Source organism: Hemitrygon akajei, chromosome 1, assembly GCF_048418815.1.
Source record: "Hemitrygon akajei chromosome 1, sHemAka1.3, whole genome shotgun sequence".
Classification (NCBI taxonomy): domain Eukaryota; kingdom Metazoa; phylum Chordata; class Chondrichthyes; order Myliobatiformes; family Dasyatidae; genus Hemitrygon; species Hemitrygon akajei.
Genome location: NC_133124.1, coordinates 110,007,699 through 110,023,306, shown reverse-complemented (window position 1 = coordinate 110,023,306; position 15,608 = coordinate 110,007,699). Strand labels below are relative to the sequence as shown.

At 40.0% G+C, this 15,608-nt stretch overlaps 1 protein-coding gene across 4 annotated transcripts in view; it reads right to left on the bottom strand.

The window, feature by feature from the left end:
- bbs9 (Bardet-Biedl syndrome 9) overlaps window positions 1-15,608 on the bottom strand; it is a 372,439-nt gene that overhangs the window by 76,560 nt on the left and 280,271 nt on the right. For all 4 annotated transcript variants that reach the window (XM_073049830.1, XM_073049803.1, XM_073049822.1 and 1 more), the window contains one exon: window positions 4,017-4,118. In XM_073049830.1, the coding sequence (XP_072905931.1) occupies window positions 4,017-4,118 (102 nt within the window). The remainder of the gene's footprint in view (window positions 1-4,016; window positions 4,119-15,608) is intronic.

Genomic DNA, 15,608 nt, shown 5'->3' with positions numbered 1-15,608 from the left:
CACATTTGTAAACCTGCTCCTAGCCCAGAAGCAAGAATTTAGCCGAATGAAATACCATTTCAGCACTCATTCTATTAAAGTAGATTTAAATATACAAGTGCACTGTAAAAATGAAGAATGCAACCAATAATTTCTAACTGAGTGCATAATGCCAAAGGAGACTGTGAAATTGGGAGGAAGGTGTGTGAAGTTTTCTAGTGACGGACATACAGCAAAGTACAACAGTGAACAGAGCGGTGATTGGTTGATGAGGGTCACACTGCTGTGCTACTGAAAATTTTGTTGTTTTTCTCATTGTTAAGTGTGGTGATATCACGTGCAATGATGTACCAGTACATGATTGGACAGAGCACTGAGCATGCACACGATTGCTAGAACATTCCAGCACATGGCTGGGTTAAGACATGTTTGTTTATTACTGTAAATAAAAGTTCTCTAATTCTTCAAGAATATGATTCTTCACTGTTAACCCACTGTACGTTTAAATGGAAGTAAGGGTTGTCAGGTGTGGTTCTGGAAGAATAATACGGGAGAATCAAGAATTGAAGATAATCGAAAAAAAGTAAGAAAAAATTCTTAATTGTAAACAGTAAAATGGAGGTTTACAACCCCCCACCAAAATTGCAGCTAACTGGCAATGTAGCTGAGAATTGGAGGATATTCAAGCAACAGCTTGAAATATATTTATTGGCGATTCGAGCTGATAGAAAAGCGGACAAAACCAAAGCTGCAATCCTGCTCCATTTAATCGGGAATTATGCAGTAGAGTTATACAATAATTTTGTCTTTGAAGATGGAGATAATTTCAATTTAAAGTCAATAATGGGCAGATTTGAAGTTTTTTGTATACCTAAGCGTAATTTAACGTATGAGCGATTTAAATTCTTCACGTGCGCAGAGAGCTACGGGGTTGGATTGCTCACGGACTCTCTCATTAAAGATAGACTTGTTTGTGGCATTCCAGATAATGCTCTGAGAGAAAGGCTGTTGAGAGAGCAAGATTTAAATTTTGAAAAAGCTTTCGCACTCTGCAAAGCTTGAGACTGTAATGTCGCAGGCTGAAGAGCTTTTTGTTGAAAATTGCGATGTAAATGCTGTAAAAAGCGTGAACATATCAAGAAATATAATAATATGTCGACAAAACTGACAGAGAGCAAGGTGGCATTTGAAAGAAAAAAGTCATGTGATTGCTGTGTGCGGGAACATCGCCCAAATCAGTGTTTTGCATGTGGCAAACTTTGCTACAACTGTGGTAAGGTTACTCATTTTTTGTACTGTTATAGAAGTAGAAAGAAGGAAAATGAAATGAAACAAGTAAATACAGTGATTGAAGATGAACGTGAGGAATTTTATATAGATGCACTTTATAAAAATGCTGACATGGAGAATATAAAAGCAGTAGCTGTAGTTTCTGAGACGACCAAACAGGAGGCAATTGATGATATGAAAAAACAATGGGAGGAGGAGGTTGCTTCAATGCAAGCGATAATGAAAAAGACACTGAGAGAATATGAGATTCAGTCTAATCACAGGCTAGAGCAAGAATGCTCAGAGTGGGCACAGTATAAGGAAGAAGTGAAAGCACAAGTGAAGGAATTGAGAAGTTGTATTGAAATGATGAAGTCTCAGCATAAAGAAAGAGATTACACAGTTTATGAATGAATTAGATGAAGAAAAGAAGATTCGTATTTCATTACAAATGGAAGTGGAAGGAATTAGGAAAGATACATTCCAAGCAGAAGCAGGGAAGCAGATTGCTGAGGAGGATAGCATGAACTGCTTACCTGAAATTCCAGCTTCCAACCAGGAGGCATGTGCGAGTATACCAAAAAGTTTAGTTCAGATACATAAAGAAAAGCTTAAAGCAGAAAAGAAGGAAAAGAAGAAGCACAAGAAGAGTCATGGCTCAGATAGTGAAGAGCCAACTTCAGAGTTTCAGTTAGCTGATATAGATTTGTTTATTGGTTAATGTTGTTATTTATTTTTTCTTTTTAAGGAAAGGAAGATGTGGTGATATCACATGCAATGATGTGCCAATACATGATTGGACAGAGCACTGAGCATGCGCGGGATTGCTAGAATGTTCCAGCACATGGCTGGGTTAAGACATGTTTGTTTATTACTATAAATACATTTCTCTAATTCTTCCAGAATATGATTCTTCACTGTTAACCCATGGTACATTTAAACAGAAGTAACATAACACTAAGCTGTTGAACTACAGTCTGAACCTCACTAGCACTAATATTACCAGGCACCTGAACAAATCACACACCTGGCACTTGAGTAAAAAACTACAAGAAATTATAGGCAGGTAAGGGTTAAAGTGCCTCTCATGTGGTTATCAGAGTGAAGACAGCCCATGCAGTTGGACATTGGATGGGATTGAAGGACATTCTTGTCAGATTTGTGAAGAACATACTGGACAATCTGTTTATAATTGCATCTTCCCAATGGCTGTTCTTGTGCCTAGAAGTGAGGTGTACAACATTCTCACCAGGTGTCAGCAGAGCAAGCATCCCTGTAGAAATAACTTAAATGGATCAGCTGAGCCAGTATTGTGACATGAATGCCAGCTTCCTTCATGGAATTTTTACATCAATGATAGATTCCTTGTTTCAAATAAATAACCTTTGTATGATTAACAAGGTCTGTTCTAAATGAGGTAAATCAGTAAATCACCACTCACTGCACACACACACCCATTCTGCCCAGCCCCATTTTATTACTGTTGTTACAGCTCAGGGTCTAAGACACAATCAAACAACGTGGAGAACACTTTAAGCCCTAATGTGATGTTGCAACCAAAATTATTTCAATGATGAGATTTCCACAAAGGATCTTTAGGACCTGTCCTGCAATAGCTCAAACAACACAGTTAACTTTCACCCTACCAAGGGGTAGCTGTTGGATTTTGGATATTATAATCTACAGGGATGTCAAACTGATCTTGATGTCCATAATGATGCTGTGTATTTTATGTGAGACATTTATTTTTAACCTGATGCTCCCATCTAATTAAGTTTGAAAATGATGGTTGAACCACATTTTACAACAAAGATGAGGAATTTGCTAATAGGTGCCTGAAATCCAAACTAAAAATACACCACCTGATGCATTTACTGTATTAACACACGGACAAAGGACTTTATTAACATCCAACTGTGCTTTCTTACGCCAACTAGTTATTATCCCAGTTCAACATGGTGTGACTCGTTAAAAATGAGAATAATTTATGTCAATGTCAGATGCTTACAAAATGTGCTTTTTAAAAAAGTCGGTTTAAAAAGAGGTGCAAATATATCAAAGCTGACAACAATATAAAGGATATGGTTTATACTGTATGTGAGCTGACATTCTGATATGAACACCATCTACTCAAAGCTAACAGTTCATTGAAATAAAACCATCATGAAACTATCCTCATGTTATTTTTCAGCTATCAAGAGAAACACGAGTTCAGTGGAATAACTAAATATTAGCTGGCTGCCTGCAGAATTTAAGTAAACACTGATATCAGAGTCTTTGATCAGGTCAAACAATTAATTTCAGTTCCTTGATCAAACTAAACCAGAATCCTTCATTTCCATTCTTAAAAAAAAAGAGCTTACAATAGATAAAGCTTTCCACAAATAAAAGTTTATCAATTAGACAACTAGAAGCTGAACAACAAACTCTATTGTCCAGAAGATGAAACCTTCCACTGTGGAACAGCTGCTTGGTCCTGGTACACAGCAGAGAGACTGCTCCACAAAAGAGGAAGAAAAGTCATTGTTTCCCTTCATCGACAACTGGTTGATGCTGGGGCCTGTACCAGTCACTCCAGAGACCCTTAGCATGCCTTCACAGTACCTGCCAATCTCAGAGGAATTCCCTATCCAGGTCTCACTCATTTGCCTCAGCTAAGTACTTCACAGCAAAATTCCAGGATAATAATCAAAAGACAGAAGTCCAAAGTCATTATGAAAATGCAACACTGCTAAGTTCTGTAAGAACATAAGTGATCTTCCACCTACCAGTTTCTGACTTCCTTATATGTGCGGGATTCTGGGACGTTCCTGAAGGAGAATGGTCTGCTGTTCTCTCCTCCAGTTCAGATTCTGGGATTGTTTGAAAGCCTGAATTGCAAACAGATAACCATGGTTATCGAACTGGGAGAAATCTATCAAAAGCAAAATGCAGCATATACCTAAAAAAAAAGTGCTCGAAGTATTCATCGGTGAATTACAAATGGAGTTTACATTTCAGTTGGTCACCTCCTAACAGAACAGGAGGAAGTTAGTAAGAAGACATAGCCTGTAATAGAAATGGAAAGATTGCAGCACACATGAAACAAGATCATTTAGAATGATAACACTCCAAAAGATTCTGTTAATGAGAATAAACTGAACTAGAGTCAACAACATACTTCCATTGGTAATATTTTGAATGTTGGCTAAGCTAATTGGCATTGTGAACATGTATGTGAAGGAAACAGTTAACTTTGTATGTAATACTGCTTGGAACTTGCAAGCAGGAACACCCAGAACTCAGAATTCACGGACTTCATATGTGTGCTCTGGAACTTGGGAGCCAGCAAAGTGGAGATTTTAGATGTGCTATAAATGAGTACATCCTCATGGACATATAGATGAGCCCAATTGCAGTACAAAATCTGTGAGTCACTGGAAACCACCAGAACGAACACAAGGAAAAGTTGTTCCCATATTTAAACAGGAGATTCAACCACACCTAAACACAATCAATGTGATCTTCAAATATCCATTACTGTCTCCTCCCAGTCCAACATCCCCAGCACTGAGACTCTAATGACCATCTGTCAGCCTGTTGGAGAGGCCATGACATTTGCATATCTGACACCAGATTCCAGGTAGACATCTGCATATCTACCAGATTCCCAGGTAGACATCCCTTTCCGGGCTCTCTGCCAGTGGAGTTCAGTAATTGTCAGAGGTGAAAAGGTGTACAGAGAATAGAATTCAAAGTTGTTCTTAAAACCCTCTTACGAAATGCACATCTGACCTGACAACTTGTACTCCCTGGTCCATAATCACTCAGAGGAGGAACATCACCCAGGATTGCATTAGGAATCTTGATTCACTGCATCAAGGAGCACACATAAATGCGGCAGAAACAGTGGAAGGAATGTACCACCTCACAAACTACACCACCATTCCTTCCAGCATTACTGTTCCATCTGTGGAAGAACCTGTAGTCCCAAATTGGACTCATCAGTACGTCAAAGCCAATAGAACTGGAGCAGAAGCAAGTTATTCTCAGTCACAAGGTACTTATAGGTGTTATCCTCAGTAAACTGATGAAACTCCAGGTCCTCTACAGGTTACTGATGGCTTTCATTTCTGTGAGCCTTTTGTAACTGAGTGGTTTGCTAGTCACAACATAGCCACTAAATGAAACTGCTGCAACTTCACAGCAGCTGGCAAATCCATCCTGCTAGTCTCCCAAAGGTTCAGTCATTTGTATGGCCTGTATATAGGCTAGGCATTTGTAGACTGAAATGTACTGGAAAAACAAAATGGAAACATGGCTACATGACAATCTAGTAAATAACAACTGTCATTAGTGGGGCCAAGACATGCTCTCATCTACTAACCTCTTAGTCAAGAAAAATGTCCATAGGACTCCATCCCTAACAGAATAGTAACAGAAAATTGTAGTTCATCACAATTTTCTCAAAATTCAAAGTAAATTTATTATCAAAGTATGTATCTGTTACCATATACAACACTGAAATTCTTTTACTCGCGGGCATACACAGTAAGTCCAAGAAACACAATAGAATCAATGAAAAACTGCACCCAACAGGACAGACAACCAACTAATGTGGAAAGGACAACAAATTGTGCAGATATGGAAGAGAAATCATAATAATAATAATAATAAATAAGTAATAAATATCAAGAACATGAGATGAAGAGTCCTCTCATGTTGATGAAGCTGTGGGAACAGTTCAGTGATGGGCAGGTGAAGTTGAATGAAGTTAGCCCTCTTGGTTTAAGAGCCTGATGTTGAGGGGTAATAACTGTTCTTGAACCTGGTGGTGTGTGTCCTGAATCTCCTGTACCTTCTTGGTGGCAGCAGTGAGAAGACATCATGGCCTGGATGGTGGGGGTCCTTAATGATCGATACTGTTTTCCTGTGACAGCGCTCTGTGTAGATGTGCTCAAAGAAGGGGAAGGCTGATGGAGTGGGCCATATCCACTACTTCTTGTAGGATTTTCCATACAAGGGAGTTGGTGTTTCCATTCCAGGCCAGGATGAAAGAAGTCAGTATACTCTCCACCACACATCTATAGAAGTTTGTTGAAGTTTTAGATGTGATGTCGAATCTTCGCAAACTTCTAAGTAAGTTGAGGTGTTGCTCTGCTTTCTTCATAATTGCACTTGTGTGATAGGCTCAGGACAAGACAGATCATCTGCAATTTAAAGTTACTGACCCTCTCTTCCTCTGATCCCCCAAATGAGGACTGGCTCATGGGCTTCCAGTTTCCTTCTCCTGAAGTCAATAATCAGCTCTTTGGTGGTAGTGACACCCATAGTGGCAGCTACATAAAGAAATAGCAAATGGGCTGCAGCACAACTGAAGAAACGCTTTGGAATAATCTTTCAGCCCATGTTTTTATGAGGGGATATTTGACCAAGATAGAATGGTTTATATTGAGGTTGGTGCAGATGACACGAGAGTGGGAGGACCTGAGGTTTTGGATATAATATCAAAACCTTACCAAACCCAAACCCACCCGTCTAAACAAAGGCCAGCCCAAACTAAAGCAGACCCTGCCAGGTCTGAAATGAATAGCCAGTCTCCAGCCAAGACAGTTTTGAGCTTTTAACACAGGAAAAGAAAGAAGGTAGTAGCAGTAGCAAAGAGTGAAGCCATGGAGAAAGTTTAAAATGAACACAGAAGCTACTTGTGAATAGCTGGGGTAAGTGCCAAGTGTGTGGAGCTGTGTCAAATATGAATCATTACATTCTGAGTAAGTTTATAGAACTCTAGGTTTGATAATGAGCATGAAAGCCTTGAGATGATAAAAAAGCAAACTCTCAGAAGCTTGAGAGAATGTGGATGTAAGTAAGCAGTGCCTTGGTGCAGTAATCTCAAATTCAGGCTAGAGATTTGAGGCTCAAAAGTCAACAGAAATAGGTGACTTCTTTAGGGGATGGTGGACATGTGGGACTCTGCCCAATGAGGTAGCAGTTTGTGCAGGTGGCCAGGAAAGTAGGTGCAAAATGAATAAGGAGCTTTGAGGAAGGGTGACTAAGCCCAGAGAACAAAGCTTTTGGCAAGGGTCAAATACACTGTGTTTGCTCTTATATTGGGTGAGAGAAGACCAATTCAGTTAGAAATGAGTACAGCATTGGAAGGCGATGACAGATCTCGTTAACTAGTACAAGTCAACATTAAGTTTAGAAGTAATACCTCTAAAGGGTACCGTGTAGGTCAGGAAAAACAGCAAGCAAAAACGAAGTCCTAGGCTTGCTGGAGGTAGAGAAGCAAGGATGGTGGGAAAGAACACTACAAAAGCCCCAAGTACTCAGCACACAAAGAGGAATGGGCCACATGGGACAGACCCAGATGGTGGACAATGGGGGGGTGCAGAAGATGAGAACTGATGCTGTGAGCGAGAATAGTGGAGGCTGTGGCAAGTTCTGTACATTGACAATGGAGGTTACTGTTTACCAGCTATATCAGGAGGTGGAATAATTCCAAACAAGGGCAGCAGCAGAGACACAAAACTGCAATCTGTGGACATGTTTTGTGGCCTACAGGTTTCATTTATCATTAATTGTGAAATTTTCAGGGTATGGTAAAGAACAGTTCAATTGGAATGATGGTATGTGGTGATATTCAGACTGAATATCAGCTTCCCAAAGCATACCAAAGGAAGTATCATAATCTCTTCCAAAAGAGCAATGCTATAATCACAGAAGATAAATCTCCCTTTAGCAATTTCTAAATCAGCACTGCTGCTACATGTGTTTATGAACTGCAATGACTGGGAGTCTGGAGTTCTGACTATAACAAAACCCACATCACACTGAAGTTTCTAATTAACACTCCTTGCATGTTATGGAATCATATTTTCTGAGGTACCTTTGAGCATTTAGGGGATAGTGTGTAGTTTTCTTTGCTGACAGAATGTGAATTAGCAAGAGAGGCTTGCAGGAGCTGGTGTGAGGGAGCATTCCAAATTAGGGTTGCGGTACAACAACCATGCTCTTTTGTTAAGTATTTTAAAAAGAAAATGATTCAAGTAGTAAATGGTTTAGGGAGTGATAACTGAAAGCAAAACTTAAAAATTATAAATCTTAGAAAATCATCAACAGAAAGAGTGAAAATTCATAGCATGAGCGACAGGATCTGAAAATCACCTTTCTTGTTGAATCTGTTGTTAAAACAGGAAGTGAAAGTAGATCCTGTGTGCACTGATTCTTCAGTTTGCAACTAAAAATCATTTTTCTTATTTTATGCACTTAAGAGTCACTACAACCGGTAGAGGCTGAGTCTTGCCTGAATCTGGTCAATCTGTGGACCACCGGAGAAAGGGGGAGTGTCTAAAAAGGCTTTCATCAGATGCTGAAACAAATATTCCCCTCCCTCTGGAGACTGGAACATAGCCAGAGAAAGCAGATTTTCCAGATGTAAGCTAATAAACACTGTTAAAGAAGAGACAGTTTGTCCACTATTCTATTCTGGCATATACAGATGCCCTGATCTTAAGCTGTGTAACCTAGGTTATTAATTCTGGGTTGTACAACACTGTTGAGCTGGTCATTCCATACAAGAAGGTTAACTTCAGCAAGTGAACGTGGATGAGAATTTTTAAAAAATAGACAAAAATTAAGAAAAATATTTAATATTTTTCCTGAATTAAATAATGGATATTAGATTTTACATTGCTTATTTTTTCTGTGTCCTTGACTTAGTGAGATGTACGTAGCATTGAAGTAAATGAAGTTTCGAGGGTATTGTTACAAAACTTTATAAAGAGTGGTATTAAGGGCTGGCAAATTAATTTTCCTATTTTAAGACAGAATTTAAGACTGACATGAAATAAATACTAACAGTAATAAAAGCAAATGAGTACTGAAATGCAATGTAAAATATTTAGATGAATGAAACAGTATTCTGTCTGGAATTGTTATCCACGGTCGTGCTTGGTTATGAGGACAATTAAACATCCTATTGTTGTACAATTGTTGTACATAGGTAAAATACTACAGTTAGAATGGAAAACAATGTGTCCAAAATAAGGCAGTTGAAACTAGTGAAACAGTACATTATTCATAGTAAATAGTGGGGAAAGACAGAAATATTACTCATCCTAGGCATGTTCTGAAACCAAGTTCCAAATGCAATCTGAATATGAACATGAGTAAAAAAATAGAAACAATTCAGCCTTCATGAGTGCGCTGTCACTCATTAAGATCTTTGACCTCAGTCCCTGTGCTGAAGTGCTTTGAGTGATAGATTATGTCTGGAATTTAACTCTTGCTTGAGCAAGGACCTTGATCCACTGCAATTTGCTTACCACCACCATAGATCTACAATGGACAGAGACTCACTGGCTCTCACTGACCTTGGATTACTTGGATAACAGCAATAGTGACAACAAGCTGCTGTTTCTCGATTACAACTTGAACACCATCATTCCTTCAGTACTAATCAACAAGCTTCAGAACCCTGAATTCTGAATCTCCCTCTGCAACTGGATCCTTGACTTCCTCATTGGGAGACCATAGTTAAAATGTGGATCACAATAACACTTTACTCTTCGTGGACAACCAACAGAGTTGCAACTCAAAGTGAATTCTTAGCCCACTGCTCCATTCTCTCTACACTCATGACTGCGTGGCTAGCCACAGCTCAAACATTTATCAATGACACCACTATTGTTGGTAGGACCTCAGATGGTGGCGAGAAGGCACATATGTGTGACAGAGATCGGCTGGTTTAGTTGTATTGCAACACCAACTTTGCACTCAAACCCAGAAAGACCAAGAAATTGCTGGACTTCATGAAGGGGAAGTTGAGAGAACACACACCAGTCCACATTGAGGGGTCAATAGGGGAAAGGGTGAAAAGTTTTGGGTTCCTGGATGTCAACATCTCAAAGGATCTGTCCTGGGACCAATATATTGCTGCAATCATGAAGAAGGCATGCTAACAGCTATACTGCATTAGGACTTTGAGGAGATTTGGTATGTCATCAAAGATTAGCAAATTGCTACACATGTACCATTCAGAGCATTCTGACTGGTTGTATGACAGCCTGGCATGGAGGCTCCAGTGCACAGGAGCAATAGAGGCTGCAGAGGGTTGTAGACTCAGTGAGATCCATCATGGGTACAAGCCTCCATACCATTAAGGGTATCTTCAAAAGGAGATATCTCATGAAGGGATCATGCATCATTAAGGACAGACTGTTCAGGACATGCCTTCTCCTTACCACCAACAGAGAGGTGGTACAGCAGCCTGAAGACCTACACTCAAAAGTTTTAAGAACAGGTTCTTCCCCTTTGCCATCAGACTTCTGAACAGCCCATGAACTCTACCTCACTATTTCTTTTGCACTATTTATTTATTATGGTAACTTATAGTAATTTTTAATGTCTTACAGTGTACACTGCCATAAAACTACAAAGTTCGATTTCCTTACAGAGTGGCAGCAGAACGAATTCCAAAGGTTCATTTGCTTGTGGTAAAACTCCCCTGTTCCCTGACCTCAATAGCTGACCTCTGATTATGAGATTTTGACCGCCAGCTTTAGATTCCCCAAACAGCACTCAGTTCTGCACCTCTCCTACAGAATCCTGAGACCCTTTTGTATATTTCAGGGAGATCACCCATCATTTTCTCAACTCAAAGGAGTATAGCTCCAGCATTCTTAACCACGCCTCATGAGGTTGAACTTGCAATCTAGGAACTAATCTGGAAAACTGTCACTACTCTCTGTCTCACCCTCTCCTTCTCCACTTCCTCTAACCCTCCCAACCTCTTCTTCTCCACCCCTTCCTCCAAACACTCCCCAGCCATCCTGTTTCAGTAGACATCGACATTAAAAAAAATCTTTGATTTTTCTGAGCAGATGGATGACCTCATGTTTTCTGACATTATATTCCACCCATCTTATCCGTGGACACTTGGAGATATGACTCCAGCCACACACCCAAACTATGTGGTTGAGGTCGACCATGGATGTTACATCCGAGCCATCTACGTTGTTGGTGCAGCACTGCCTGTGGCTGACGAAACCAATGAGAGAGTGGCAGCCTCTGTTGCAATGGTTGCATCTATAAGTGATCTCAGCTCTGCTGGAGATGCAACTTTCCTTCCGTGGGCCCATTTGACTTCTGCAGCTTTCAGGAATTTTTCCTCACCTGACTTAAAGTGTTGTTTCAGAGTATTTTTCCACCTAATGCAGTTGGCTACAAATTCCTCCCAGGACTCAGTGTTGATGTTCAGTGCCTTCAAATCCCAGTTGCAGACATCCTTGTAGTGCAGTTGCAGGCGCTCAGTGTTCTCTTGCCTGAAGCCAGCTCACCATGGAAGGTGTCTTTTGGGATGCAGCCATCCTTCATGTGGTAGGCGTGGCCCAGTCAGCACAGCCTACGCTGCCTAAGCAGGGTGTACACCCAAATCACTGACTGAAATGATGAACCATTGGGGTTTCAGTAGTAATCCTTGTGGCATTCCATTGAACTCACCATTCTAATCCAAAAGTGATACTTACCCTACAGTTCTCTGTCATTCGCCAATATTCAATCCATGCCAAATTACCCCAATATTAGGCGCTCTCAGTTTGTTCATAAGGTTTCTTAAAGTCCAGATACACGAAAATATGAATAAGGAGTGGAAACAGACCCTCACCCTTCACAATTACCCAGCTTTAAATCAGATCATGGCTGATATGGTGGTAGCTTCCAAACCACAAACTATCTGCAGTAATCTTTCTGTTTATCAGGAACCTACAGCTACCTTAAAAGTATTCAGAGTTGCTTCTTCTCTATAAGGAAGACAGTTCCAAAGATTCACCTTCCTCTGAAATAAAATAAATCACTTCATTTCTGTAAATGAGTAATCCTTTGAACAGTGAGCCCTGGTTCTAGATTTTCCCTACAAAGAAAACATCCCCCTTCACACTCACACTGCCAACACCCCTCAGGATCTTATATGTTTTATTCAAGTTCATTGTCACTCATCTCAAATCCTGCAAATACAAGCCTGGCCTTTCAAACCTCTCATCAGTCAACCCACCTGGTCTCAGTAGTACAATAGGAAATTTTCTCTGAACTGTTTCCAATACACAAACATCCATCCTTATTCAAAAAGACCATTTCTGTACAAAGTACTCCAGATATGGTCTTACCACTGCTCTGGATAACCAAATCCTTACCTCCCTACAGTTGTCCCTAATTTCCCCAACATTAAAAATTTGCAATGGTTACCATTCCTAATTGCTATGCCCCTATCATATGAGTGTTTAGAAAATCAGGCACTCAAATACTCGAACCCTCTGTATTTCACAGCTCAGCAATTACCCACTAATTATTTTCTGGTAAAAATAGATAATTTCCTTGGGCAAGTATAGTGGTATTTGTCCAATTCATGATATTGTACTTCACAAAGATATGGCAATCCCAGGTAAAGCTGCATCATCTCCACAACTCAGAGAAAGATCAGAATCTAAAGTGAAGCATTTAGATGTAATAGAGCTGGCACAAAGTCAGAAACAGTTGTCCTGTGGAAAATATTAATATCTGTACATTCCATGTAGCTGAGGTATGAACAAAATTCAGAAAGTACTCATGGAGGGTGTGATTATTAGAAGAACATAATTATCGTAAAGACAACAACATACACTTAATGGCTGAAATGACTGTGTAGGCAACCATGTAATTCTTGTGGTTTATCACAACCATTAGAATGGACAAACATATAATAACACAGTCTCAGAGCACTTACTATCTGATGAAAGATTGTACTGCAGCCAAAACCCCAGTTAAATAAACTATCTCAGTGAAGTGTCTGCACATGGGAATGCTCATCTGCATTTATTACGCCAGGGAGAGGCCTCACATTTAAGGCATTATCAAATCTTTTGTCTTCATGGGTATTGCTGGTTCAGTTGCACCTTCTCACAGTAACTGTTATTTTAGATTTCTAGCTCTGACAGTTTGTTTTTCCTTTTGTAACCTGGCAATGCTCGTTGGTCCTGCTGAGGGATTGTTTTTTCATATGTTTCTTCATATGAGTGGCTGGAAGTCTAAAATAAAAGCAAAAAGTCTGGAAGCACTCAGTAAATCAGACAGCATCTGTGGAAAGAGAAATGAGTTAACTAAATAGGTCAACAATCTTTAATTCTGACTAAGTGTCATTAACCTGAAATGTTAACTCTTATTTCCTTTCTGAAGATGCTGTCTGACCTAATGAGTGTTTCCTGCATTTTCTGTTTCATTTCAAAAACCCTGCAGACTCAGAAAATGTGGTATTGCAACTCTTGGGCTGATGGGGTGGTGCAGGGAACAGCAGCCTAGTATTTGGTGTCTACTGCCAGTTAGAAAAGTGTACACACTACTCATTCTTCACTGTAAACCCAATCCAGCAGATGGGAAGACACAGCCAGTAGCATCTACATATGGCAGTGCTTGCTGCATCTATCCTGGCACCAGAGCTTGCATCTGACTCTTTGACAAGTCAGCCCAGTATACAACTTGCAGAAGATCACGCTGGTGGTGGTGTTCTGAACTGTAGTGGTGATCATGGGTAGGAATATCAAGGGATGGAGCTTCCACCACCCTGCCCCATTCCACACTGGATTGTGAAGGCTGTAGTGAAATATAACTTAGAAGTAGGCAATTCAGCCCGCCATATTCATGCCAACCAGTGGGCACCCATCCACCTTAATCCCAATTTTCAGCACTTGGCCAGTAGGTATCTAGATGATTTAAGCACATATCTAGACACTTAAGTGCTATTGGATGAAAAATTTCTCCCTCAGATCCCTTCTGAATATCTTACCCTTTACCCGAAATCTATGTCCTCTAGTTTTATTCACCTTTGAAAGGGAAAAGATTCCTGTAGACTACCCTTCAATTTTATATACTCCAATCATGTTCCCTCTTAACCTCTTCTGCTTCAGGGAGAGCAGACCAAGCCTCGCCAGTTTATCCTCATAATTAAATCACTTTATCCCATGCAACATCATGGTGACTCTCTTCCACACCCTTTGCAGCTCTATCACAACTTTCTTACAGTGTAATGACCCTACCATTTATGGTGTACAGTATGTCCCAGCCTCATTAGTACTTCCAAAGTACTTTACCTCACATTTACTGTATTAAACTCTATTTGCCATTTCATTGCCCATTTCACAAACATTGATATCACCTTATAGCTGCAAACGACCCTCCACACTGTCAACAACTCTACCAATCTGTGTCATCTGTCTCCTACATTCACATCCAAGTAATCCACATATTACAAACAGGAAGGGTCTCAGCACCAAGAAACACCACTAGTTACAGGGATCCAATCACAAAAATAGCCCTCTTCCATCAATCACCCAGTCTCCTATTGCCAAGCCAACTTTTGTTCTAATCTGCTTTGGATCGCATGCACCCTATTCTTTTGGACCAGTATCCCATGCATGACCTTCTTGAAAGCTGTAATGAAGTCCATGTAAGCCACATCTAATATACTTCGTTATTTCTTCAAAAGATCCATTCTGAATAATCAGATAGGAACTTTTCGTGACAAAGTCATAGTGGCTTTTTCTGATTTGTCCCCATCTTTCCAAGTGATCATTCATCCTGTCAGTCCTTTCTAGTATCCTCTCAGATGCTAACGTTAGGCCCACAAGTCTATACAGGTTTTCTCAGGTTACAAAGGGTTCCATTCCTATAAACTGTCAGAAGGTCAGAGACGCGGATGTGAACTGAATTCCCAAGCAGCAGCAGCAGCAGATGCCTACAGCCCCACGATAGCCAGCAAATCCATCTTCTGCATACTTGTTTCCTTTCTAAGAACCTACCTTCGCCTTTTATATTCTTGGCCTCCCACATATCCTGTGATACGTTTATTTTTTCCTTTTTATTCAATTCTTGATTTCCCTTGACATGCAGGGTTCCCAGTTATTGCTAACCTTGACTTTCACCCTTACAGAAACACAATGGCCCCAAACTTACACAATTTATTTTTTGAATGCTTCTTAATGTGCAAATGTAGACTTATCCCAAGTAGATGTTCCTAATCTACCTTTGCTAAGATCTGTTTTATTTTAATGAATCGGCCTCCCAGCTCAATTTAAGACTTTTTCATTCCTGGTCCATCTATTATTATTTCCATGACACTGAAATGTAAGAACTTATGGTCACTATTTCCAACATGCTCTCCACTAACAGTCCCTCCACTTGACCAACTGCATTCATAAAATAATGTCTATTAGACCTCCTTTCTTTAATGGTCTACTACATACTGCGTCAAAAAGCTCTCCCAGACACACCTCAAAATTCCCCCAACCCCCACCTCCTCAATCCCCCAAACACTTTGCTGAAGCAATCCCAGTCAAAGTTTGGGAAATTAA